The sequence below is a fragment of the Falco cherrug genome, chromosome 6 (assembly GCF_023634085.1).
Source record: "Falco cherrug isolate bFalChe1 chromosome 6, bFalChe1.pri, whole genome shotgun sequence".
NCBI lineage: Eukaryota > Metazoa > Chordata > Aves > Falconiformes > Falconidae > Falco > Falco cherrug.
In genome coordinates this window covers 16,209,102-16,237,058 of record NC_073702.1, presented here as the reverse complement: position 1 = coordinate 16,237,058, position 27,957 = coordinate 16,209,102, and the positions used below count along the sequence as shown (strand labels likewise).

Here is a 27,957-nt window from a genome sequence, read left to right as displayed (position 1 = left end):
AATTGTTTGAAAATTGTCATAAGTAAGTAGCATGGCATCCTACTAACATATACAAAATTAAGAGAAAAATACATTTTGTTATCTGATTCTTTCATTCATTTTGCCATCCTTATAATCAGGTCCAGAAGTACAATGTAGAAAGTGAACTTAAATATCTTCTCTGTTTTCAACTTCAAAATGTGGTCAGTGTTATGACAGGGTAGGCTTATCCAAGTCCCAAAAGAACTGAAAGAGCCATGTAACTCAATTTTATAAGGTATTTCATTGAGAAGACTGAGTTCACTCATGTTTTGTTGAATATGCTTTATTTTTAAAGAATAATTTGTGAAAAGCAGATACAGATCTAAAACTGGATTTTGGAAACTCTGGTGTGGGAATGTGTTTCTATTTTGAGATCAACTTCTAGATAAACTTTGAAATTAAAATCATTATGACCGCAGAAGCTTAAGACATGTTCCATAGCCTTTTCTGGTATAGCTTTACTTAGCCAAAGTATTTACTACCATAAAAAAATCCTATCAACCACATTAACACACGTCATACATGCAGTGTTGTGCTTTAGTACATCCTTGCCAGATGAAGAACCAAGGAATAGCTCTTAACCCATGTGACTGTTGGGACTAAATAATGAGTATAATAAGTAAGCTGTCTGAGCAAGGAAAGAATTTTTATGGGTGTCTTCTGCCAGGAGCTTGTGAGGATGAGAGTGGGAAACAACCAGAAGAAGACAGGAGACAGGTCAGAAGACACACAGATTCCCAGAGCCCCTGAAAAAGTTGTAGGGCAGCAAAAGAGAGGCATATTTTCAGAATGGGAAGTTCAGCTTAAATGCAAGGCTAGAACTGACCAATGTAAATCAGCCTGGAACAAAGAAAAACAGTCTCATGAGGTGAGGCACCCAAAAAAAAAATGGGTCAGATGAGTAAAGGAGGGAAGCAAATCCACCCACCAAGCACAGACTGAAACAAGGGAATGCATTTATCATATTTTCTTAGATTATTTATTCCCTCTTGCTACCTGAGTATAAAGTGAGTTCTTCTTTGGAATTCCACAGAAAGTGTTTGTGTACCAGGCAAATACATTTCAAGTACAATACTCCATAGGGGAAGAGTGGAAGATCCATCAGTAGGCAACTAGGACATTTCTGTTCACACCTCCTAGTTCTGCAAGTTGACAGAGGCATTGGCTGAATCTTATTTTTACTGCAATGATGACTAAACACTTTCACTCACACTTTCCTACACATAGATCAAAATATTGTGACAAGATAAAGAACATCAGAAATCACAATTCATGGGGAGGTGGGGTATGAAACGAGGGTTATCTTTAATAGCAAAGGATGACAGTGGCAACAGTAATGAAAACAGAGAACACATCTAAAACCCACCTCTTGCCATTCCAAAACCTTTATTTTTCTTTACACCAGCTGCCATTTCTAATTTTATGATGAGTCTTCTCTTCCTCTGCTTTAGCCACTGTTTGCCAGTCTCTGAATTCACATCTTCACTTGTTCTTTTTGGTTTTATGTTTCTGTTCCTCTCTTCACTGTCATCTTCCTCATCCTTGATAACATTAGGTTTCCCAATAAAGTTCAGTTGGAGCTCTTAGTTCTCTGGCTTCTTTGCCCTTTTTTTCCTCATTTGCAGTACAACTCTGCACTAACCCATTAATTATCAAAACAGACATAATACCAGCTCCTTTTTTATTGCACAGTGGCCTTATACTCCTGGCTTTCTATGAACAATTCCCTCTTAAAGCCACCATTTGATTTCTTGTAGTATCGTTATTCACCATAATTCTTGCAAACCTCATTCAGCAGCAGAATTCCTGATGTATGGATTATTTTATAATCCCTCTCCTGGACCTCAGGTTCTACAGCCACAATCCTTTGCCCCTCTTTCTGCAGTGTTCATCATTCTAGCCTGGTTTATCAGATTCTTCTGGTTTAGCCACCCTTCAGCTACTGGATAGTCTGGGAGAAATCCCATAACCATGCTGAACAAGAAATTTTCCTCCTTCACCAGTTCTCCTGTCCCATTGCCCTACCCACCCCCATTATTCCTACTTCTCTGCACTTTGCACAGTCCCATTACAGATGTACAGATGCTCGTTTCACCTCTTTCCTTCTTTTCACCAGCAAGTCTGTTCACTTAAATTGAAAAAAAAAAATGTTTTTTAAAAGCCTGTTGAAGTTATTTTATGAGTATCAGCTTTGCACTGTCCTGAATGTACATGGACAATAAAATGCAGTCAAGTCACCATGTACTATACAAAGGAGAGAGGGAAATTCCCAAAGCATTAAAAACATTTTAAAATATATTTACTAATTTCAAGATTCTTAGCCATTCACTGTATGCATTTACACGGCATCACTACAGAAGAGTGCTCCTTCTAAATAAAATAACCCAGGCATTTATTCCTTTCACTATCCATTTCTTCAGTTTCTAACTCATAATGTTTCATGGCAACAAAGTATCGGATAAAAGTTTCGCCTAATGCTTCCTTAATGCATGAATCTTTCTCAAGTGCAACAAGAGCATCTTCCAGTTTCAGAGGGACTGAGGAATGTTTCAGGTCAGCAGTGTGATTTTCTTCTTGGAGCATATCATCATACCTAAGACCTCTCTTCACTCCATCTAGACCCGCAGCAATAGTGGCAGCAAGCACCAGGTAGGGATTTGCTGTAGCAGAACTTAATTTATTCTCGATCTGAGTGCCTTTTCCACCATGGCATTTGACATTAAAGGCACAGCTGTTATCATTATATGCCCATTTTGCATTTACAGTCTCTTTTGATTCTTTACTGTATTTAGAATAAGGCTTACGGCAGCTGGTGGTAGGAGCCATCAAGCAGCTGATAGCTGCTGTGTGTGCCAAGAGACCCGATAACCAATTTTTTCCAATATCTGAGAGCTCCCCAACTCCATAACCAGCAGAAAACAAATTCTTCTGGCCATTCAAATCCCACAGGCTATGTGAAAGAGCCCCTGAATTGTAGAAACCTGATTCTGAGAAAAAGCTAGCCACATAGTTATACTTCTTAGCTACCTCTTTAATGCCTGTTCTAAATGTGAAGGCACTGTCAGCAGCATCTATGCCAAATGCTGGATGAAAAGTGATCTCCATTTGCCCAGGCCCACTGGAAGAAGAAAAGCTTTCAATGTTGGCACCAGCATAATACATTCCTTCAATGAGCTCCTGAATGAAAGTCTGGTCATGGTTATTTAGTATCGTGGCTGCAGGAAAGGATATTGTCTTCGAATTTACAACCTCAGTAATGCCATAAATACAAAATTCATAAGTGAAGGCAGAGTGCAGAGAAAAACCATTGTCCTGAAGCTGGCTCAGCTGTTTCTTGGCAATGTGCCTCGGCGAGGTCATTAGCGGGTTGCCCAGCACGGTGAAGGAATCACATATCACTCTTGCCGTCTGCTCAGTCCAGGGTAATATTCGAAACGTTGATAAATCAGGGTTCAGGATTATGTCACAATTAAAATTGGTTGCATTTATGTAATCTAATTCATTATCTTTAGGATTCAATGTCAGCTCAAGATAACTTCTGGGCATGGCAACACCGTGAATTGCTTTCTCCTAAACACAGAGCAGAATCACAGATTACCAAATGAGAAAAGAACTGAATGGTATTTTTATGTATGTAAAATATATAAAACTCAGAGTCTTAGTAAGAATCATAGTATTTTTCCTGAAAGAACACTAAAATGCAGTGATCACCGAAGTGGAGAGCAACAGCCAGTTCTGTGTCATTATGAAGCAGAACAACCTTCTACAAGATTGGTATGAAAACCCTGGCATCAAGTATCCCAAATGACCGATTTTTAAGTTGCCATAAAAAAATAAGCAAATGTTCAACACTTATTCTTGCATGGTCTTTATACAATTATGGACATCACCAGTTAGGTACAAAAGTTGCTAGTCAAACATATCTATACTCTACTAGGCTTCCATATCCTCTGAGTATTTCCTTAACATATATCCAAGTGGCCACAAAAGACTCATGGCAATATGAATTCAGGTTGTGTCTTCTCTTTAAATGCCATTAACACATACCTCACTGCTTTTCAGATGCACAGTTTAACTGAAAAGTCTCACTTTCTGGACTTAATAACTCTGGGGGTAAAATGGCAGGGAAGCACTTCCACATGAGAAATTATTCTAATGTTCCGGTGCTCCCCTGTATAGTAAACAGGATAAACCCATAGTTGTCCTTCCCCATTTGAAGACAGAGGTTCAGCTTACACAAATGAAATGTAGGTAGAACCCCAGGGGAGGACCGTCTACCTTCAAACAGGCACCTTTACAACTTACCATATATTCAAACCTTTAGCTGATGAAAACTGCAATTATGCCAAGTTCTACCAAGTGAAATTTGGCTTATGTTTACATCTTACCTTTATTCTTCTAAGGGAAAGGATCACCATCGGAGTGAGCAGGGGAGACAGAACAAACCTAGGAAGGGGCAAGCTCAGAGCTGAAAAAACCAAAATTTCGCCTATCCAGATGGAAAATTGTTGAAATACCTCAAATTGCATATGGTAGCTTCTCGTAAAATAAATACATAAATCAAGTCCACCTTCTCTTAAGTAGGTGGTAGTTTAGTGGTAGTGATTCTGCTTGTGTGACACATAACCAAAACCGCACAATACGGTGAATACTGCTCCAAGATGTCTAAGATGTCCCTTTGATACTGAAAAGGCGTTGAAGATGATTACCCTATAGTACTACCTCTCCCTCCCCCAAACCCTTATGCTCCCCCCCCCCCCAAAAAAAAAAGGAAATTACTCTCAGTTGCTCTGTATGCATACGTGTGTGTGTGTACATGCATACACATCTTTTTAGTGTCCAGAAATATAGACTGCCATGCAAAGTTCCAATTTGTTTAGATGGTAAGGTAAACACAAAAGCTGTCTTTGAACAAGTTAATCTAGACATTTGCAATTTGATATAGCAGCTGAAAGTGAAGTTACAATTAACCTACAGCCCCTCACAAAAACCTAAATTACTGAAAGTTCGTTTTGATAAAATCCAAATGACAACAGAGAGAGAAAATTTTATCTAGATGATAGAGTTGCAGTTTAGCAACATCTAAAAGAGAAATAACAAAATACAGCTTAGACTTCAAAAGGAATTTGAAACAAAAGTGCTCAACATTTTTTTTTGTGATCACTCAGTAAAGCTTAAAAATATTCGTAGTGATATGTGAAGTGAAAGTATGTTGTAGTTACGCACATGAAGTATCACACAAGCAATATACTGGAAAGGCTGATTCATCAAGGATACACATGGTGAGGACTGCTTCCTAATTTGATTCTTATTTCCTGAATCATTAATATGGCAAATATTACTATTCAGTCATCATGAAACCCAACGGTATTTTCTATTGTGATTGATGACTATAAAATTTCTCATAACTAAAGTGATTTTCATTCAGTCATTTTCTTTCTTTCAGTGTTTATTCTTTTCTTTTTGCAATTTACTGATGTTCAGTAGAACAAAATCCTTATAATAGATTAAATCTGAAAAGATAATTCTGAGGGAAGAGATTATTAGAAGTTCAAAAAACTGAAATTACTGGCCTTATTTAACTAGGTTACTGTTTGAGGGAACAGAGAAATAGCTGATAGCAGTAATGAAAAAAAGTCCAGATCCCTTGGGAACAAGTGGAGGGAACAGATAATTTGTTCTAAGTTTGGGTTTCTCCCTGCACTATGGAAAAAATATAGGTTAAGGACAGGGCCATGAAAACATAAAGGTACAGCTAGAAACCAGAAAACTTACGTGAAAAAAGCGAGAAGGAACATTCTTTGATCTTGACACACCATGGAGGTCTATCGATTCAAATCTGACAAACTGTACGTTGTCCCTGGCCATCTGCTGCTTAATAAATTCAATATGAGAGAACAGGTGAAGGAGAGTTGGACCTCCGAGGCTGTTTACATCAGACTCTCTGCTGGATGCTATAAGTGAAGAGGAATGCTCACGTCAAACAAAATAATGAATGCTGGAATACAGGCTGTTCTCCTAAAAAGTGCAATAGTGGGAAACTGTGACATGGAGTGTAAAAACAAAAATAAGGAAAAGATATGGATCATGAAACATTTTTGTAAATAAACACACTTTTTTTCCCCCTGAGGACCTGTACAAAATCCCTTGGATTTTTGAATGATTGATAAACTTTTTTTCAAGAGAACACAGGGGAATCATGTAGTAAAGTCAGGAATTTCCGAGGGATACCTCAGCTGCTTCATTGGGTGCTTTTAGGAGGACAAATGGCAGCTGGATACCTATTTCCCACTGAAAGCTGATAGAATTCAGATGATATATTTCTTCAATGCCTTTGAAAAGTGCATGGATACAGAAACACGACAAAAAGGGCATTTATCTTCTACTAAACCTTTCTCAAGACCTCCTGAGGAGGACTGCAGTCTCCTCCACCACAGGCAGCAGACTTTTAAGAGAAGTTTATACATTTATTCATTTTCTGTTAAAGTGTTGTCTTCTTAACTGTATTACAGCAGCTGTGGGACTGTATAAACTTCTTGGCATGAAAGCAGTAACATCTGAGTATAACTTCTGGCATGGAGCAAAGAGCTGGGCATAGTGACTTCATCTCACAAACCTCCCTATCTTTCAGCTTGCTTTTCTTTTTACTATGTATTGTTATTATTCAAGTTAGACTACATAAGAGATTAATTTCCATTTAGCACAATAAACTAAATAGACCAAGGGTAAAATTTTATATTAAGATACGGAAAAAATGTGAAAAAATATTTCTTTCTGCATTTCTAGGAGGAAATTCCTCCGTTCTTCCTGAGAATATGATCAGATGAAATTTTGCAGAACATTCAGATCTACAATGGAAGATCACCAACAGCAACCATTCACCACCACCCTTCAAGTGGAAGTTAAAAGCTTCATGCTGAGGCACAGCAAAGGGTGGTGGGAGCACTCCCAATCTCTCCAGAACCAAACTACCCAAACTAGAGCAGACCTCCTTTAGCAGTAGCCAGCAGGCACACACACATCTTTTTGACCTCTCCTTTGGGGCTAGTAGGACCGCCAGCTGCGAGGCTGTAAGGAGGCTTTCCAGCTCACCCAGCACAAGGCTGTCTGGTTATTCCCTGAGAAGACAGCAAATCTATCCACAGTCACAGATTCCTCAAAACCTTTGCATCTTCCAGCTTCAGATGGCAAGGAGGTGACAAGGGTGCTTTAGGTCAGTAAAGTAGAAGAGGTTAAGTAACAACAGTGTTCCCTGAGGAATGACAGGTGAAAGCACAGGACAAAATTTTAAGTAAATGTAAGAGTCTATAGGAAAATACAGCAAAAATCAAAAAGGTAGAAGCAAGAAAAGAATAATTTTGTCACATCCACTTCTTCTCATGACATATTTCCCCTTGGTCTGCTTCAGCTGTAAGCTGCTTATGGAAACAGCTTTTTTCCAGTGTCTTCTATGAACATTAGGGCACTATGTCCTTGACAAGATATACATTACATGAGGAAGTCCTGTTTAAATATTTTGTGTGACACTCACTCTGCTAGAGATGCTGCCAAAACACAATAGCAAGCAGGGGAGATATGTAAACTGGCCTTGTCTTGTGTATGTCATCCCAGTAACAGCTATTCGAATACCACTTCAGTCATCCCATAACGTTGTTTTACAACGCAAATGTTTACTTCCATTTAGCAGATACGACCTCTTTATGAACTTGACCATCAATTAGAAGTTTATTAACAGATAATAAACTGTGGCTATATATTAGATTAATAGAATTTTAAATTATTCTGAAAAACTTCCTACAGATTACAGTGAGTAGCATTTTCTTCAACTCCAGGGACAGAAGCTTGAGTAAAAAAGTAAAAAGCCTTTTTGCCTTTGTAAAAGCAGTGGTCCACCTCTTATTCTACACGTGTTTAATGTCCTGTGCAAAGACGGTAGATGTTTCCTGTCTACCTATCACACAGAGATTTTTATGTCTTCATATTACTCAAAGTAAAGTTTGACTGGCAACCCTTGACATCAGAACATTGTACTTTTGATGTACATTTTGCAAGTATTTCTTATAACTCCCCAAAATGTTACCTGTTAAATTTGCATCTACTGAACAAATATTTTCCAGATAAAAACATATAATACATGAAAACAACAACTTCGACTCTGACCTAAGTAATTCTTTAGATTGGTATTCCTAAGAGACATAAGTGATATAAAATCAATATCTTAGAAAAACACAAATGTGATATGCATTCATATTAATGATGCATGGATTTATTTAAAAAGTACAGCTACAAATACACTTAATTTAAAAATCTACCAGTGGTAGGTAGTTTTCTGAATTTTGTATATATCTATTATCTTCAAGCTAAAGATATTTGTATAAATGCATTAATACAGGACTAGATTATTTGAAATAACATCAAGTAACAGAATATTCCTCTAAAGTAATGTTTTTGAAGAACACTAAGCAAGCACAAATGAAATTGAAGAAGCAAGAATTTGTCTCCTCCACTTGGACTTGTTATGATTAATGACAGATACTTTTAAATGATGAGAATAAAATTTATATATTGATCTAGTATTAGTGTAAAATTAGGTTATATACCAGTCTAGACAGCCCACTAGTCAAAAGACAGATACTTATTCATTTACCATAGCCTTTATCCAAAATCTGTTAGGATCAATAAAAACACTCCTGCAGCTTTCACACACTTTTTAGAGGAAGTTCATCTTTTAAATCATTTGCAGCTTATCTTTCCCATTGAAATAAATTTCTGTAAATTGTATGGTAGATAAGAAATATCATAACTTAATACCTCTGATTTTGGAAATATAAAAAGGGATCTGCTTCTTAAATAATCTTTAGTGAAATAACTACTGACAGTACTTACTTTTCTCCAGCACAAGTCCCAAAATGTATTTTCTTGATAGCCGCTACATAAATCATGGGCAAACTAAGTCTGTGAAACCAGTGATGGCTAAAGTTTGGAAAGGTATACTAAGGAACTGAGTACTCTGTCCTTTCCCAGTCCTTACGGTCATTATCCAGAGCATTAGTTACTAGAGATAAGGTAGCTAATAAGTAAGTATTAGACAGGTCTAGCTGACTTAGATACACAGTCTAAAGTTCTTACATGCTTATGAGGGAGGACTGTGTTCATGAGTGTAACTGTTTCCCTAGCTCTCTGGGCCTCTAGAAATACTGGCATTGTTATTTTCATTTCAGAAAATCTACTTGTGGAAACATGAACGTAAGTTTCACAACTTTCTCAGATTTTGTTTCAGATTTTCAGTTTAAAATCAAATATAAATCCAGACTGGCCATCTTTCTTAAAGCAGAATGGTACATACAGATCCTTAGATATCTATATCAAATCAGTAGTAAACAGAAAAGCACATTATGTTTGTGTTTCTATGGTTCGATGTGTATTTCCCATTTAAGTTACCACTGAGAAACAATTAGTATTACTCATTTTTCTTCTGTAAGCAGTATAAATTATCTGCAAATTTAAAGAAATTATTTTACATATTTAAAAATTATTAATAACACAGAACTAAATATATTACCAAAAAATCTACAAATTTTATAGGGTTTATTATTATTTCTAGCAGAAGAGTGGCACCACTCTTGGGTTATTAATATTGAAATCATTCAAATTGCTGAAGGCAGCTTACATAAGGCTACAACAAATGGTTAACATCAGCTTTATCTTCTCAGCAATAGAAAAGTGCAACAATAGAAGAAAGTGCATGTCCCAGATCAATCTGTCTTTATCTGCTTGTTCAAAGAAATCCTTTCCCATGGTCCCTTATTAGATCACACCGCATCTAAAGCAAACAATTTCTCAGCTCTATAAGAGGTGGCTGTGTCAAACTGATGAAATGAAAAGAACGTGCTACCTGTTTCCAGGGAGTTGACAATAACACGAACAGGCTGACCTGAAAAATGTAGCAATATTGAAACTCTTCACCGAGAAACATGACCACCAATGTAACATAAGGCAGTAACAACAGACACCAGCAGGTAGACTCCAGGTACAAATCATGCCCTGGAAAAAGAGACATGTTTCCATCAGTTCTTCCCCAGCATCTTCCTCCCACTGCCTCTCCAGCAGCACCAGCTGTACCAGCCATGCTCCCTCCTAACACGACCCTGCTGCAGCCACGCCGCTGCTGCTCACCCTCCTGTCCCGTGAGATGAAGTCTGGGCACGCCTGTCCCACACCGGACCACACATCCCTCTGCTCTGAGGCACGCTGTGGCACCTGGTACTGTCTCAGTGTGGTAGGGAAATAAAAACCCTTGCGAGCATAGCAATTGGTATGCCAGTCAAGGCATCATTTCGTCACTCTAGAGCTCTCTTGGGCACTGGCTATTAACAGGAAAGGCAAGGTGTTCCCTGCAAAAGAATCTGTCTAAAGAGAACGATGGGTTTTGCAGTTCTTTACTGAAAAGGTGGTCTTGTTGCTAGGACTAGAAGGGTTAATATCCAAAGTTGTCTTAATTTCTTCTTCATCCTTGGAAATCTAATACTGAGGTGTATTGGGTCTGGCTGAGCCCCATAGCAGCCCCCACAGCGCTGTGCTCGCACAGCACCAAGGCTGTCTCTGCCTCTCCAGCCTCCCCCCTCTCACCACTAGGCTGGGGGTTGGCAAGATCTTGGGAGGGGACATAGACAGGACAGCTGGCCCAAAGTGACCAACGGGATATTCCATACCATACGACGCCTACTCAGTAATAAAAGCTAAGAGAAAGGAGCAGGGAGGGGGGCATTTGTTATTTACAACATTTGTTTTCCAGAGCAACTGCTACATGCACTGAAGCCCTGCTTCCTGGGAAGTGGCCGAACATCACCTGCTGATGGGAAGCAGAGAATAACATCTTTTGTTTTTCCTTCACTTCCACATGCACAAATTTTGCTGTTGTTTCATTAAACTGCCTTTACCTTGACCCACAAGGGGGTTTTTTCCATCTTATTTTCTTCCAACCCTGTTCTGCTGAGGAGGGCAGTGACAGAGCGGTTTGGTGGGCACCTGGCACCCAGCCAAGGTCAACCCACCACATGAGGGCTCTGATGATCTATATGAATATTGACTCCCTTTATGAAAACGAATACATGGTGCTGCTGATATCCATTAGCAGTGAGTCCTACAGGGTAATCAACACCTACACTCTTCTGAGTCCTATGGAAATTCCTGTCAGTGCTAATTTAAATACATCTGCTCTTCCTTACAGGACTTTTATTTGTGTATTTAAGAACAGCCAGTCTACTTTGTTTGTACAGCATGTTAATTAGTGCTCTCCCATTTCTCTGCAAACATTAAGAGCCTCTATTTCTCAGCCCTTCTATGACAGCTTTTCCTATGCCAGATATAATTTTTAGTGGTAATATTAAAAACCTCTCTTTTCTATTCCCATCTGTTTTTTAACATGAACATGGACATAAGTACTGGGTTACATTTGAATAGTACTATTGATATGAATAGTGATCAGAGGCATTTTCATTTGAAAACATTATATAATTTACATTTCTGTTTCACCCAAAAACAGTTTTGCCAAAAATTATTACTGATAGGTCAGTAAAGTATTTGATTTCTGCAGTAAAGTAAATAAAAAGTTATTTCCTACCTCATATTTTTGCCTCTCTACAAGACCACTAACCCCTTATGGGAATAAATATGTAAGCATACCAGAAACTTATCAAAGCATAGGAGACAGTAAAAATATTTTCCTGATCTGTTCGATACTGATACTTTCAAACTTTTTTCCATCCATTTCTTTGTCTCTTGATAGTCTGCTTTCTTGATCTTAACTGTGAAGAAGGCTTTTTTACTGATATGGTCATGGAGAAGTTCAGCGCTTTTTTGTTAACTTTTATATCTAATTCAGAGACCAATGAACAGCTTCAATTATCCATGAATTATTCTTTCCAAACTGTATGACAACAACATGACACAGCTTCTCAGAGGAGCTACATCATTAAGAATCGAATAGAAAATAAGACTTTATTTCTCAATAGATGAAAGATAAAATAAATCATCCATATTTTTCAATCTTCCACGGTGTTTTATAAAAATGGCTTTTCTTTATTGAATGAGAAAATTACCATAATTTTGTAGGAAGGTTAGAAAATATTCCACCTAGGCAAGAGGATTTGAAATCAAAATATGCAGGTGTCTGAAAAAAAATTAAGGTGAGTAATACCCACTGGAACTATCTAACTAGTAATCCTAAATATGATGGATCATATGTGGCATGCCTACCTTCAAACGCAAACAGAAAATCTGGATTTAAGGAAGGAATCACCAAGCATAGTTGCATGAACAGAGGTATACACTATTGCAAGCTAGGTAGCCCCTTCTGGTCTGAAATGTTTCATCTAATTAAAAAAAGTTCAAGTGAGAATGAGTGAGAGTGCCTCATTAAATGGGAAGCAAGGTTATCTAGGGAAAGGAAGATTTTGCACAGTATTGAAGGTAAAGACTAAACTCTTCTTGAATATGCTGTAGAAAGTGAAGCAGCTGGCAGAGACATCAAACGGAATGCATTTCACTTACATATGTCTAAACTAATTATTCTGGCAACCTTTCACTATTAATAGAAAGAAAGTATGCGTCTCCAATGGGTAGGAAGAATTACTGTGTGAATACAGGAACCAGAAACAGATAAGTTGGATCTCACCCAAAAGGGGACAAAATAGACCAGAAAGATAGGATGGAAGTGTTGTCTTAGCATTTTTATTTTGTATAGATTGAAGGGAAAAATGGAAAATCATACAGAGTCACAGAGCAGGAAGATTTCAGCTGTTGGTATGGAAGATAAAGGACTCAAGAGTTTTGATTTGCTTTAAAGAAAAATAGCTGCTCTTACAGCTTGTGAGGTAAAAAAAAAGTAGTAAGTTGTATACAGCTCAGTTCAGAGGGAAAAGGAAAGAAATAGGCAGAAAATATGATGGTTTTTGCAACAGAACATAAGGGTAATCAAGAAGGTTTAGAAAGTAGCTAAGCTTCAGCCCTGATATGTTCAAGTTGAGTTCAAAATGTTGAAAAAGAAATATTAGAAAAAAATTCTTGAACTACAGATAGGAGATGAGGAAGGAATACAAAGGAATAATATGGCTTCAGTTTTTTTCACTTTAGGAAAGGTGCAAGAACAGCACAGATTACATAAAATAAAAGCAGAGAAGAGTAGCAAGTGAAAAACATAGTCCTAAGTAATCGCCAGTGTAAGATGTGGTTATTCCACAGGAATGACTGCAGAGGCAGTGAATATGAAGTGTCCACTTATGTCTCCTGATTGTCCACTTACAGCTCCAGAAGAACATTTCTATTTCTTTGCCGCTACACTATACTACACTACACTACTAATGCTATTTCATCTGAATTTTTATCTGAAATTTCATCTGAATCTTTACTGTTTGGAATAATCCCTCTTGGTCTCCCAAGAATGCAAGTGCTGAACAGTTTAAGAAACACCAGATTATTAACGACTACATACCAATTTGCAGAAGTGCACATCATTATCACATATAGTTATGCAAATAAAATTCCTAAATTCATGTTAGTGCAGTCAGTAGATTTGCCTAATTAACTACATGTTTCAGTTTATATCTTTCCATGGGGATGAATTAGATTAAAAGAGCTTTAGGTTCAGCTCCAGTTTCACTGGCACTATCCAAGTAATACTTTTCATACTGAACCAAGTATCTTGCATGTCTGTCTCTTTTCTTTTTTTTTTTTCCCCATGTCCAAGCACTTCTTTTACAAAAGAGCTGACAAGCAATGGACAGAATGCACATACAGTAATATTTCCACAATTTCCAATCAGAATTTTGGAAAAAATATATGGAGTTATTATTTTAGAGAGATGTTAACCACATAACTACCATGACTGGATTTCAGTCCTCTGCATTACACTGAATCATTAAAGTTCAGCTGTATGTTTAGCCTTTCTGCTGCTGACCTCTAGAGATTATCCCCTAACTGTGTACTTTTAGAACAATAAGGTGCCTTCCTGCTTTGGCCATATCTCAACACAGAGTAGATCTGAAATACAACCTCTTGTAATTTTCCCAAACATTTTGGAACAAGATTTCTGATTTGAGAAAGTTCAAATATTTGAAAACCTGTGAACTACAAGAGGCTGCATTTCAGATCTACTCAGTATTGAAATATGTTTAGATCCAAGACTTCAGGCACTTTGGTAAGTAAATATTTAATATTTAAATATTTAAAATATTTAAGATAATATTTTAGTTATAAAAATTAAATATTTATGCTTTTATCTTATCAGCCTTAATTGTCACTGGCAGCAAGGAAATACTGTTTATTCAACAGCTCACTAAAGAGTGCAGAATTTCATTTAAAACTTTCTGCTCTTAAGTTACTGAAGGTATTCAAAAAATTAAATTTCAAACACATGTATTTCTAAATAAGTAGAAATATTTCTGTGCATTCCCTTTACTTGTGTAGTAACACAGACTGAGCCTTACAATTTGTTTGGTCAGCACAAAATAGAATCCAAACCTCATGAGATTCCTAAACTTTTGGGTTTTGATATGTTTCTGATGAGCTAAAACAGCTTTCCCCCACCTTCCTTCACAGTTCTCATCCACAGTTCTCTTACGGTCTCGTTACTGCCAGTGATGCAGAGTAGGACTAACCCAAGGTAGCTTTAGGCATGTCAGAGTTAGGCAAATAACCTAAACTAATCATCATGGGAATTCGTCCCTACTGAGTGGAAAGAAATGCCCACTTTCAGAGGTCAATTTTCATCAACGCCTAATATCTCTTCAGAGCCAAAATGTCTACCTTTTCCTACCGAACAGGTTATAAACTTGGATTAGGCACTTCACTTTAAGTGACTAAAAGTGGTTTGAAACCTCCCTGTGGGATCTGCAATTAATCTTATCAGTTCCCTGTACCGTGTAAATGGTATTATGACAAAGAATAATTATTCCTGTATTTTAAAATACATTTGCTGGGTTTGCAGACAAAAAGAAAACAGTAGTAATCTAAATTTGTCAATGCATTTCACCAGCCTTTAAGCAATGTGGAAAACCAATGTAATCTGGACAGGGAACAGCATCAAATTTAGGCTAAGAAATAATCCTCTAACCTCTTTATTCTGATAGACATGAATAGAGAGTCGTTTGAGCATGAAGTATCTTTTCAAAGCTTTATATTTCTCATGCAGTGCCATGAGTTAGCACAGATAATGTTCATGGATTTTCTTGTTTGGACTTGTTCAAATCGGGTAACACCATACTAAGAAATCCTGCTGTAGCTAACAACACCTGATATATTCAAATTGTCTGTTTCCAGAGTATGCAAAGCAATATTTCTACCCACCTGAAAGGAGACATTTAAAAAAGCAGGATAACTTAATACTGTTGTAAAAATTTAATTGCTATTATTATATTTTATTACATAGTTAATGATGGACAAGGTATTTTATCAAGAGATTCATATATCTTGTACCAGTGAGATACAGAGGGTCTGATGTAAGGGTAAAATGTAGATCCTGAAAAGCTGATAGTATGATCTTAGCCTGATGTTCCTGGAAATCTATTAATCTGATAACTATTCCACCAGCAAATTGTTGATTTTCCTGGAATAGGCACAAAACAACAAACTGCTAAAGCCCATTACATTATCATAGCTAATAGTAGCTTTCAGTTTGCTGATCCAGCTAGCCCAGAAGTATAGCTTTTACAGTTTCAAAGAAATCTCAGCCTATTAGTAGCAATTAATTGGCTCTGTAAACACTTCCAAAATGGACTTACTGAACAGCATGAAGGTAAATGGAAGTTCTCTGCCTCATTTGCTTTTCTTCCCCTACAGTTTATATGAGATGGTTGTACATTCCAGTCATCTCATAGGACAGATAATTGAAAACATCATCCCTACAAGGCAGCAATTTCCGCTGCTGGAAATGTTAACAAAAAGGAAATTTTAAGGAGCCCAGATGCCATCAGAGCTTTGCAGTGTCTACCTGACTTTTGGGAACTGTTGCCTGTGCTCACTTTAAATGACAAAATATTTCAGTTTCAGTGAAAAAGACATGACCGCTTGTGTGTGGCAGTTTTGGGCAGGCAGCTGGGATTCATAAATGCCTTATTTTTAAAAAAAAAAAAAGGTCGCATAGATGTAAAGTACAACATCTGATCCATCCCAATCACACAGAAAATGCAGGTATCAATTCTCTCATGTGCTAGCTCTGACTAAAGTTTGCAGCTTAACAAAACCCCACAAAACAACAGAAATATTTTTTTTAACAGGACATCAGGTGATGTTTAAATATCCTTACCGGCATGGCCTGCAGAGGGCTCGAACGGAATATCAGGAGCTGTGTTTTCTGCACGTGTAGAAGCTGCTGGTAGTCCCAGAATCAGTTGATCCACATCACTTCCCGCTGGTTGCTGCTGATCCGACCCGGCAGAGCTGAGGACCAAGAGAGGTTTGTTCTGCTGCCCCACTCCCTCCTTGTGGAAGCTGTGGTATTTTTGATTCTCCTCTCCAAAATGGGGACTAAAAGCCTCAAAGGGCCGGCCCTGCTTGTCAGCTGTTTTCTCCCGGGGCTTCAGATTTTTCTGAGAAAAAGTGCCACCTGTCTGGCCACTGTAATGGGGCCCATAAGCAGGCAGAGGACCTTCACTCAGCAGATTTTTCAGCTCTTGCAGACTTCGTTTAGAAATGTCAGGGGCCCCCGTGAAGGACTCTGCAGTACCGCTCCCTTGTGCGGTCACAGTACTGCCCAGGGCACCCATCTTGGCCACATGAAACTTGACATCTTTTTCTTGCATCGCACCCTGTTCTTCTTGCTTACTCTCTGCCTTCTTGCTGCCCTCTCCCCTGCGCACTGCCTCCGCACACCCAGCTTTCCCTGTGCTCCTCACAGGTTGCACGCCTGTGGGCTGCTCTGTTTTAGCTGGTGTATTTATTTCCTTGTGTATTTTTCCTGCTTTTCTTTTCCCAGTGTCAGCATATTCCTGGACTTCTCGTGTTTCTGCAGACATGTCTTCTTCCATGTCACTGCCAGTGTGGGAACCGTCAAGACCTCTTCTGTCCTTTTGTACTGGAGGGAAACCAGTTGGGTTTTGAAGAGACTGGTCTGATGGTGGTTCTGAGGAACTGGTGGTTCCTTGAAGTGGACAAGGATCTGGGATTTTTGAGGTGTGGGACAGCTCCATCTTCTCATTTTCTAAAGGAGGAATGTACTTTGTAGGACCTTTGACTCCCTTTTTCTTTCTGAAACCACATATATTGTTGCCATCAACTTCATCATTGTCACTTTCAGATGTGTTCTGTAACCAGCAATAAAATATACAACCAAATAACATGCATGAATGAAACAGAACATGGCAATGGAGTACAACCACCAGCTGTTTTTACCTTGTAGCACTTCCATTACTTCTTGCTGATGGAGGTCTCTGTGGACACTTACTGATCCTCAAATTGGGGGTCAGTATTTTGATTTAAAAAGCTCTCACAGGATTCTTTTTCTTATGTTTTAGAACAAAATTGGTGAATATGCCTTCATAATATATTTAGTATTTAGTAGATATTTCTTCATAATATCTTAGATTTAGTAGATAAAAATATAAGACGTACACTGTGTGACATCATTTGTCAAGCACATGCCCTTTAAATATGAAAAAAATTATTTTAATGGCTACATTTAAGTATATTCTTGCTCATATTAAAAACATTTGTATATATAAAAGAAACTAACTGCCCTGAAACACAGAACACTGGTAACTCTTAGTATGGGGACTGAAACCTGAAAATAAACAGCTTTTAAAGGAATTTGTGGATCTAATGTGGCCAAATAACTGAACTTCCAGGGCAGTGGTCAAAAGGACCAAAAAAACCCCATATTTGAATGTGTAAACAGGAAAGAACCAGAAGATGATGTTTACCTTTATATATGGCATTGGTGTGATTTATATTGTAGTGCTGGGAGCAGATTTTTAAACAGATGAAAACATGGAGAAGGTGTAAAAAGAAGCTACAAAAATTAATCTGCTTCCATGGTCCCAAAGAATGTCAAGAAGTGTCTGGATCATCGTCCCTCCTGAGTATCCTGAACCTACCACAAGTGTGATTAATCTGATGGTGACAGGGAAAAGGACAGAAAATCAAAATCAAATACATGCAAATTTAAAAAAAAAGCAGAGATTTTAATGTTGTGTGTGATTAATTATTTTACAAATTATCAAGGTAGGCATTGAATTCTCCATCTCACAATGTCTTAAAACAGGCCCCACCATATGGTTTAACCAAAATATAAATCACTCCGTAGCCAATCACAGACTGTTACATTGCTTATGATTATCTTCTCAAGCACATATTTAAGACTTTCTAACTTAACCAGCAGTCCTTGATTTTCTTGGGTTGGGCTGGAATTAACACCTGTAAAAAGACTGGGAAATCAAAAGATATCCTCTGCATGAGACCATTCTTTACCTTTTCCACAAAGCAATAATCTGTACTCCCTCCAATTTCTGAACTTCCAGAAGAAGTAGGGATCTGCACAAAAGCAAAGTGAATGCCTGTCTAGATAAGGCAAAAGAGGTTCCTGCTGACAGACAAAAGCACGTAGAAGAAAAGGCAGAAGCGTCTCATGTGCATATGGAAAGGAACGGTTGTGTGACTTCCTTTAAGGTCATTAACACCTCCCTTATTCTATATTATTCCTCACTGTTTTCCCTGTTTTCTCATTATGTTATTTTCTATCATTATTTAGTCCAAAAATTTTCTCCTAGCACAGAAGTATTTCTTTCCTCTCTCCCTCTTGCTCTAAATTTCTGTGACATGTTGTATTTACAGCTACTTTGGGAGCCCGCTGGGGCATTGCTGTCAGTGTGGAAGGCAGCTGGCCACCAGCTCTATAGGCAGAATAATCCACTCTGTGCCTGTAACTCCCGTGCACGTATCTTGACAGTGACATGCTTGTGATGCCCACTTGCAGTCAAACACAGTCTGACTGGCTCATTTACAACAGAAATCCTTGCTTACCCCAGTTTTAGCACTCAGTTTTTAATGAACCTGTTTCTTCATCTAAAGGCTTTGGTTTATTACCATAACACACCCTATAATACCCCATAAAATAATTCTGGGTGTATTGCTGATACTCCCCCATGCAGAATAGACCTGATTCCTACATCATTCTGGAATATAAATGTAATGGAGGAACTTCCCTGAATAATGAAGGAAACAAAACCTGCTTATAATGGACAATTAAATGGAGAATTTTAACACCTCCATTAGTAATACAAGAAAATGAATGAAGCTGTGGGAGAAACAGTAGGGGTAGAGGAACCAGTGTCTGCCAAATGGAAAAAACCCAAATAATTTTTAAATAAAAATGGCAATACATTTAATTTCTAGACGTATAAAATTAATTTTTTGAGAGAAAGGAGAGAAGAGTTCCAGCTACAAAAGCCATAGTCATTAAAAAATGTATTGTTTAATGAATTTATGAAAAATATTTTCTTAAATATCTTTTGTGGCAGGGGTTGCCTTCATTAAAATATCCTGATTTCTGTTTTATGAAGTTTTCAGAGTTCTTTTGCTCCCTTTCAAAAACTTGAAACTGGTAACATAATCATAACACCATTTGCATTTCTGCTTTATAACGTATTCCTACTCTCTGTGTTCAAAAATAACTATTGAAAATTTTAATGTTTGACCCAGTTTTTGCCCATTGTCCCTATTGTATATCTCTGAAAACTATTCAGTAAAATAACTGAAGGAAAGGTGAGCACATCCTTTTTTATAACACCTGTATACTGAAGTCAAAGAGCAGTTCATGTATCAAAAGCAATACATCAGAAAACTGCCTATTCATGTAATTAACCATTCTAAATGATTTCATGAACACAAGGTACCATCTCCACATTATAATGCTTACCAAAACAAATTCCTTTGAATAGACATGAGCAGGGTAAGGATTCATCACTTGTAAATTTATTAATGGAAACATTAATTTGCATTAGAACTCTAATAACTAGTGTGTCTATAGTCATCTACAAAGGATTTATTTTCCATGAAGAAATTGAGACTATGCATTTTGATCATCGACCTGAAAGAAATACTGCACCCATTGCTCACAAACACACACATTGGTTGTTTATACCTTCAGATAAATGAAACTGTTACATTTATACAGAGGTCAACCTATGCATTACTCAAGGTCCTTAGCATGAGGCGCACTGTGATTTTGTGCAGAAGAGTGAGTCTTTTTTCTAAATAAACTCAGATATTTATGGACTTTCATTTATAAATCGTTCACAGTATTTTTTGCAGTGAATTAAACGGACTTAACAGATTTGTTGCAAGGTACAAATACAGCATCCCTTCATATTCAAGCAGTTATATGCACGAGTTATGACACAGCTTTACTTGTCTAGTTGTTTACGTAGTGTCTACCATCAGGAAGGGCCCAGTACCTGGGCAGAGGGGAAAGCATCCAGGAAATAGGACTTACAAATCATCTGTTTAACTTCTTATTTTTAGTAAGTTTTTTTTCTACAGAAGACAGGCATGATTAAGTAAAACAGCAGCTTGAAAGAGTTCCAGTGCAAGTGAGCTGGGCACAGATCATGACTTAATTTCATGGAACTCTGTGTCCTGCTGTGCTGAAAGGAAAGCAAAACAGGCACGGCACTAATATGGCAAAAGTTCTGATAATATTTTATTTCATTGCTGAATGTTCCTATATTTTTGGTGTTGTGTGGCAACAGTAACAGGAGATACTGAAACTACTAGAAAGTTCTTCTGGCCAACATCTGTTTCAGCATCATTTTTTCTTTGCTTGTTTTCAAATACAGTTACTGGCAGTCTAAGTCAGAGGTCTTGAAAGTTCTGAAATTTGCTTCTCTTTCTTAGTAAGTGAACATTTGGGTGTTGATCCAAATGTTTCTGCCAGAAGGATTAGCTTCAAAATCTAAGCACTGTGGGCCACATTATGTCACAAATCTGAGATTCAGATTTTTCTTTCTAAAGATGTATCTGATGTTAATTGTCGCTGATAGGTATTGGTACTCCCCCAAGTTCTGATTTCCATCAGGACTTCTTGCCCCAGTGCTGCAACTTGTGCTGGTACACCAGCCCCCCCTGCACTGGGGGTCTGTGCCTGGTAAGGTTTCAGTAGGGGTGGACCAGCACCAGTCCTACAATAGGCAGGAAGAGTAGGAGTGGATCAAACTTCGTTTCCCATTATGGATAATCTCAACTCATACAAATAACAGCTTTGCTTGTATTCACTAGTTACCCGCCGCATCACTTCAGGTGCACAAGAGTCTGGATGTCTGTGACAATCCACAAGAGCGTAAGGGCTCCACTCGTGCATTACAGCAACATATTAGGGCACCGTGCATGTAGGAAGAGGAGAGAACAGAGGACAGTATCAGCAAGCGAGTATTTCAGCACTGTGCAGATGAAACTGCTTGCTCCACTTAACCCAATTACCTGCCACTTCTGGCATCCCATCAGGCTTCTACAGCTCATAGACATTTTCTATCTTGTGGTAACACAGAAAATGTATATGCATCTAAAGCAATTTTTCTTCATCAGTTTGTGTTTACTTTTAGGCTTCATATAAGCTCTGAAGTGGAACATTAGCTATACCATGAAATACAGCACTGCCAAAAGGCAGTTCATCTGTAAATATGCCAATCTGCAAGCTGAGAGCATTTGGAAATGCAAAGTGTTGCCTTTGGGAGGAATAATAAGCACTGAGGTTCCTGGTGTGTGAAACACAGGTGAAAATCCAAGGCGGTTCTTGAACTTTTGCCTTAGAAGGATTTTATAAGTGAAAATATATCTGTAATGTTCTACGAGGCAAACTCAGAGGCTGAGGAGGGAACCTTCTATTTTTCTCATACTTTTTGTTTGTGTCATGACCTCAGGCAAGACTGCAAACACTAATGGGTTTATAAACCTCTCTCAAAAACACATTGATAAAAAGAAACAGGGAAATGAGAAAAAGAAATGCACAGTATAGCACTTGAAAGGGGAAAAAAGGAAGAGAGGGAGTTAGTTTAAAAGATGCTCTGAGTAACCGTAGATGAATAGCTGCAGAAGGATTTCTATCAGAGAGGAAGGTGAAAGAGGCAAGATGCAACTGTAGCAGGAGCTTTTGTATATCTAATCAACAAGAAACCCCAACGTTCCTATTACTGGCTACCCAAAAAAGTGATGCAAACACTTAGCAAATTTCAGTACTGGGGTCTCAGTCACATTCTCATTTTCTCTTTTGTTTCAGATCATTAACCTATTTTAGCCACTATTTTAAGTTATGGTTAAGAAATCAAATTGTGATGATCTTCTGAGTTGTTGCTAAAGAATTTTCAAGAACAAAAGATTAATTTTGCAAAGAACATCAAAATGTCAAAATCCTGTATAACTAAGAATTAGAAAAACTTGTGAAACAGAAAAGTCAAAATTACATAAGGTTTGATTGGCTGAATTTTTTATTTATGAAGAGTTAAACTCCTTCACTTAGGTTTGAATTTTTTTTCTATCATGTAAAACAATGTTTAAAAACTGAAATAAAAGGTTTCCAATCTAAAAAAACGCTAAGAATATTGTTCAAGTGATGTTGACATGTGACATTATTCACATTGTTCAGACTTCTTTCCAGTTCTATTTAAAAATCAACACAGTTTTAAAAGTATTTCAATTGCTACGAAACAGTAAGTGCAGAAGAACTCTTCTGGCCCACTCTGGCGGTTACCAGGTTACCCTTTACAGCCCCAGGTTGGTACAGTCAAGTTTAATTAATCTTTTTGTGTAGTAATGAATTTCAAAAACTAGAAGTAAATCAACAGGAGATGCTTCTTAAGACTTCACACAACAGTAACCATAAAGCAAGTATACCCATGTCCAAGTGCTTTCCCTGCCCCTGCCCCTGATAGATGGAAAGCATTACCCACCTGCTCCCCAAGTAACCAGGCAGCGAAGGAGCAGAGAGAGGGCACAGGAACAAATTATCTACTGCTGGGAATTAATGCAGCTTCATTGCAGTCACTGGAGCCACACAGATTTGTACCAGGAGCGAATCTGGCCATGGAGTCATACGCAGGACAACACAGACATTTCCAGGGAGTAGCTCCAGGCACTGAGGGAGGTTTTGGCTCTTGTGCACAGTGCTAAAAAATGTGTGTTACAGACACTGGTGGCTTGTAAGGTAGAGACACGAAGATCACAGCACATTGTCAAGATATTGCTGTGACTAATTTCTCCCTCAGTGACCTTGTTTGATGAAGTGGCTCTTTGAGAGTAATATACTGCTGCAAAAACCTCCTAGGGAAGGACCTGCAAGTGGCGTAAATATTAGGTACGTGTGACTATTTTACAGTTAGAGAAGCTGAAGCACAAACTTGCCATAGGTCACAGGAAGATGTGCGGTAATATTAGGAGTGGAAGCAAAGTCTCCTTCAGCTTCGAAACTTTCAAATATACTCAAGATTATTAACGTCCTTCATGGAATGAGTTTAGCTCACAATATTGTGCCACTTTTTTTCACATCTGACATCTGCCTTTATCTGCTACTCCCATCCAGAGCCTTCATACTATATATGCAATTACTAGATGAGCTTCTCAAGATCATTGGTTCCCTTGCTGCCTCAAAGCAACAGAGTTGTCTTTGTGGCAAGGTTATTTGTAAATGCTTTCCCTTGGACTATGCCACCTGCACCATGAAAAAAAAAATCCCTAAAGTAAAATAGAGTCTCAAAATGAAGAGGCTGATCCTGCTCTCACAGTGATTTGGGACCACAAAAGTACACTGCTGGTGTCACCTCCAATTTGCAGCAATGTAAATGAGAGCTAAAAGCAGGATCCATTTAACAGTTGACTAATCCTCAGGAAGACATTTGCGAGAGAATGAACTTCATGATCTACAATAATTTTATCTCTAATTTCTATGACTCATTTCATATACAAAGATGGTCTAGGGGGCAGTCAGTGACTCAGAGTAGGTGCACCTCTGGCATATAAAGTATCCATTTGTTCACCTTGATAAGAATGTCTAGTAGCTTCAGCAAGTCTGCCCGCACTGTTACTTAAAAGCCACATTACATCTTTCTCAAAAATTTTAATGAAAAATTATTATTTAATGTTTTCACAATAAGATCTTCTGGACACTACTCAAAACAACTGGTACTTTTTCTTTTTTTCTTTTTTTTTTTTTTTTACTTTGTTGAAAATATCTATTACAAATTCAGAACCAGAATTTGTTTTAAAATGCACTCATATAGAAACTGAGTAGCTCCACTTAGATTGGTAGCTGATTCAAGTGTGCCACTTTCTAATCCAGGTCAGACTCTGGTCCACAAATTATAGTGCTTTCATCTACCTTAATGAAGCCAAAGCTAATCTGTTTTCCCACAAATATTAATGGGATCAGATTTTAGACCTTTATTTCTATTACTTTTGATAATGTTATAAATGAAAGAAACAGGAAGTTTAAATGTGTTAGAGTTGCTTCCTAAAGCAAATGGGATTTTTTTTAGCTAAAACAAGAAGCTTTTCTTGGACCTTCATTTGCTTCAGAATTAGACCATGCCTAACATACATGCACATGATCCACAATGAAGTGTTCACTCACTTGAAATCTTGAAGTGGATGCAAAAGTATTTTATATCAGTGTATCTGCTCAGAAATCATCCACAGGCCGCCTCTTACCTGCTGAGTAAGATCTTCCTCTTTGCTCATGTCCACTTCATTCTAGTTCAGGTCACCATTAGAAATGGCCTAGCAAAAATCTAGTAGAAAGACATCCTGTATTTATAGGCACAGATACAACAAAGGTTACTTAAAACAGAATTGCTGTAAAGTTCTTTTCCCAGAAGGCCACACAGATGACGAACCATAAAGAGCAACCCAAACATGTCATGGCCAAGAGCACTGCTTTCTGGAACAGCGTTAAAGTAGTAAACTGACAAACACACATTATTAGCTGCCTGCCTGCCTGGAAACAAAGACAACTGAGTATAAAACTGTTTTGCTCAACTTTTCTCCTCACAAAAGGCTTTTGTCCTGTAACAAGCCATTTCTGTTCTGGAACAGAAGCTATTGTTAGGCTCCTTAGAGGTAAAACCTATATTGGGCATTATAACAGTATGTTATTGAGGCACATGGACAGGGCTTTGAAAGGCACAGCGAGCTGCAAGAGCAACACGCAGTACTAGCCTGTTATTCTAGGTGCTTACATGTTGTTAATTAATATTGATGGATCTGGTTGCATTAGTATTGGGGGAGGGGTCTTCTTTGCATTAGACCTCTAAAACGAATTCAAAGATTAGGTAGTCAAGCTTGTATTTCTTGTGCTTTTCTATTTATCAGGTTTATCATGAATTGAAAGGACTGTGTTTGACTGTCAACACATTCCATTCATTCAAGTTCCTTTAGCTGACACAACATTACAGGATGAACATATCACATATGCTTGCACCAGTCCTTCCAGACAACCGATCACTCAATAAACACAAGTAAGCATGATGCTAAAATTGGCATTTAACCTTGTAAAAACTCAAATTTGGCATTTTTTTATACTTAAAAAAAATAATAATCTAGTTTGTTAAAATTATCCCATCAAAATAATGACTATGGATTAGGAGCTACAGTCCACAAAAACCTTAGGCATTGCCAGTGAAATGCATAAATACAGGTGCTGAAGTCCCAGACTGTAATTCTGAAAATCCTTCCTTGTCTTGGGGGCACTGAATGGCTACAGCTCCTAACTGTGACTGTCTGCTCAGTTTCTGTAACTACCCCTGTTCTGAACTGCCCCACTTATCACAGAGCAGAGCAGGCAATAACTGAAATTTTATTGGTAGTCAAGAAATAGGCTTACTTATAAGACTTGACATTTTGTCAAGCAGACATTAAAAAAAACAACACTTGGTATACTACATAAGACTGGGCTTCTGCAAGACAGATATGGTGGAAGGCAGCATTTTGCTTGCAGAATACTTTTTCCAAAAAATTGCCCTTAGACTGTAATCACACAACAGTTAGCACAATTGCACAGATCCCTCTTTTAGGCAAACATACAGGTGTCATAAACCTATAACTTGCCATGGCAGAGTTGCTTGTGAGTCTACGCTGTGATTTTTGCATTTTGCGTGCAAGCATGAACAACCCCAGCTCATAGTTTGGAAAGGACACTTCAGGTTAGAAATCTCATTAATAAGAGCAAGAAAAATATTCTTCACAAGAGTGGCCAAACACTGGAACAGGTTGCTCAGAGAGGCTGTTGGATCTCCTTCCTTGGAGGTATTCAGAACTTGACTGTACAAGTCCCTGAATAACCTGATGCAACTTCAGAGTTGGCCCTGATTTAAGTGGTGGATAAAAACAGATGCTATCCATACTAAATTATTCTATGATTGTACATCTGATTCATTTATACATATTTTTTATTAACTTTGTTGCATTTTTGCAAGTACAAGACATCTCTACCATACTCTGTGTTCTGTTCTACTCAGAACAGATCACAAAGAAAGAACAACTTGTGTCTTAAAAAGTGTAGTTTTGAGGCACCAGTCTTGCAAACACCATTAGTAATGAATAATCTTTTTTATCAGCCCTGGAAGGATCAACTATTTCCATCTCAAGTGCCTCTTAGATCCTCATAAACACAGTGTTGTTTGTTTCGTTTTCTTTTCTGGAATGAGTGAAATAGGAAAGGAAGAGGGTTCCCTGCCAATATGTGCCTGTGAGAAGCTGCTGTTTTCAGTAGAACTGTGCTGATCAGAGAAGTTGACAATCTGATCCAGAAACTGATGGAAGCCCATTTCACATCTACCGCAATATCCGGACTACTGCAAAGAGCACCATTTGTTCAGCAATACTCATCATCACCCCACCTTTGGCAAATAAGATAAATCAGGCCAAATCTACTGTATCTGCATAAGGAACACCCAGGTTTGTGTAAATAAACTGCCTTTTCTACATGCATTCAGAAAGAGATTTTCTGTCACTAGGCTTTTGCAAAAATCTGCTTTCACATAGATGTGCGAGTATTGCTTCATAAAAACAAACCTCTTTACAGTATTTTCCCAAAAAAAACTCTGGAGAAAGGCATCCTAAGAGGGACATGTATTCTGTTAGTATCCAACAGAAAGAAGGGAACATAAAATGAAAGAGACCATGCTTGTTTTACATTTATCATCGAATTATTCATGAGAGGCATTATAAGTGATGAAATCCAAATCCCTGGAAACACAGTGTAGCACCTGCATTGGCCACCAAAGAAGGGGTCAAAGAGTATGCAGTAATGACTGCTGCTTCATCAGGGACACAGCTGGGAGAAACATCTTGTACCACTTCCATACCATTTACTTTGGTGCCTGACATATGGATGGGGTGGAACAGACCTGCCTCTCAGGTTCTTCCCCTTTCTGCTGCTTGTCCCATCTTCCCTCCATTCCTCCTTTTTCATTTGATTTAGAGATGCATCTTGTCCAGTCTTTAATCACTTCAGGTAGATGTAGAAAAATATAGTTAATCCTCCTTGCTAAGAAGCCTTGAAATGGTTTCAATATTAACTTTAGCATAGCTCTGTGCTAAGAATGTTTTTTCCAGCTTATACTGAATAGTGAATGCTGTACCACTGATCTAAAGGATGACGCACCTATGTTTAGTTAAAGTCAGGAAATGTCCAAGGACCCTTATTGCAACATGACGGATGCACAGACTGCTAAGTCCTTGGTTGGTTATCTTTAAAAGGGACGTTTGGTCTTAGATTCCTGTTGTACATGCAACGTGGTGAAGATGAGACTTTAAACATGGCTGCTAAGGAATAAAGTCTACACAGAGATAACTCCTCAAGGACATTGCGCAGGCACGAGATATATAAATGAATTCTCAGAATTATAATGAATATGTAAACGATTTCCTGGAAAACTAATGGATAGACATGAGTAACTT

General features: G+C 38.0%; 1 protein-coding gene across 4 annotated transcripts; it reads right to left on the bottom strand.

Moving 5' to 3' along the window:
* Positions 1–28: 28 nt before the first annotated feature.
* On the bottom strand, positions 29–24,172 carry LGSN (lengsin, lens protein with glutamine synthetase domain). 4 transcript variants are annotated; one of them, XM_027809171.2, is made up of 5 exons: positions 21,293–21,396; positions 17,937–18,126; positions 16,325–17,321; positions 5,797–5,975; positions 29–3,591 (listed from the first exon to the last, which is right to left on the bottom strand). In XM_027809171.2, exons 2-5 carry the CDS (start codon positions 17,949–17,951, stop codon positions 2,392–2,394), a joined length of 2,391 nt encoding a protein of 796 aa, XP_027664972.2. In that variant the 5' UTR covers positions 17,952–18,126; positions 21,293–21,396; the 3' UTR covers positions 29–2,391. The 4 variants fall into 4 exon arrangements, with proteins under 4 accessions (XP_027664972.2, XP_027664971.2, XP_055569942.1 ...); XM_027809170.2 differs by lacking the exon at positions 17,937–18,126 and having other exon boundaries at positions 21,293–24,172; XM_055713967.1 differs by having other exon boundaries at positions 16,325–18,126.
* Between the last annotated feature and the right edge of the window lie 3,785 nt (positions 24,173–27,957).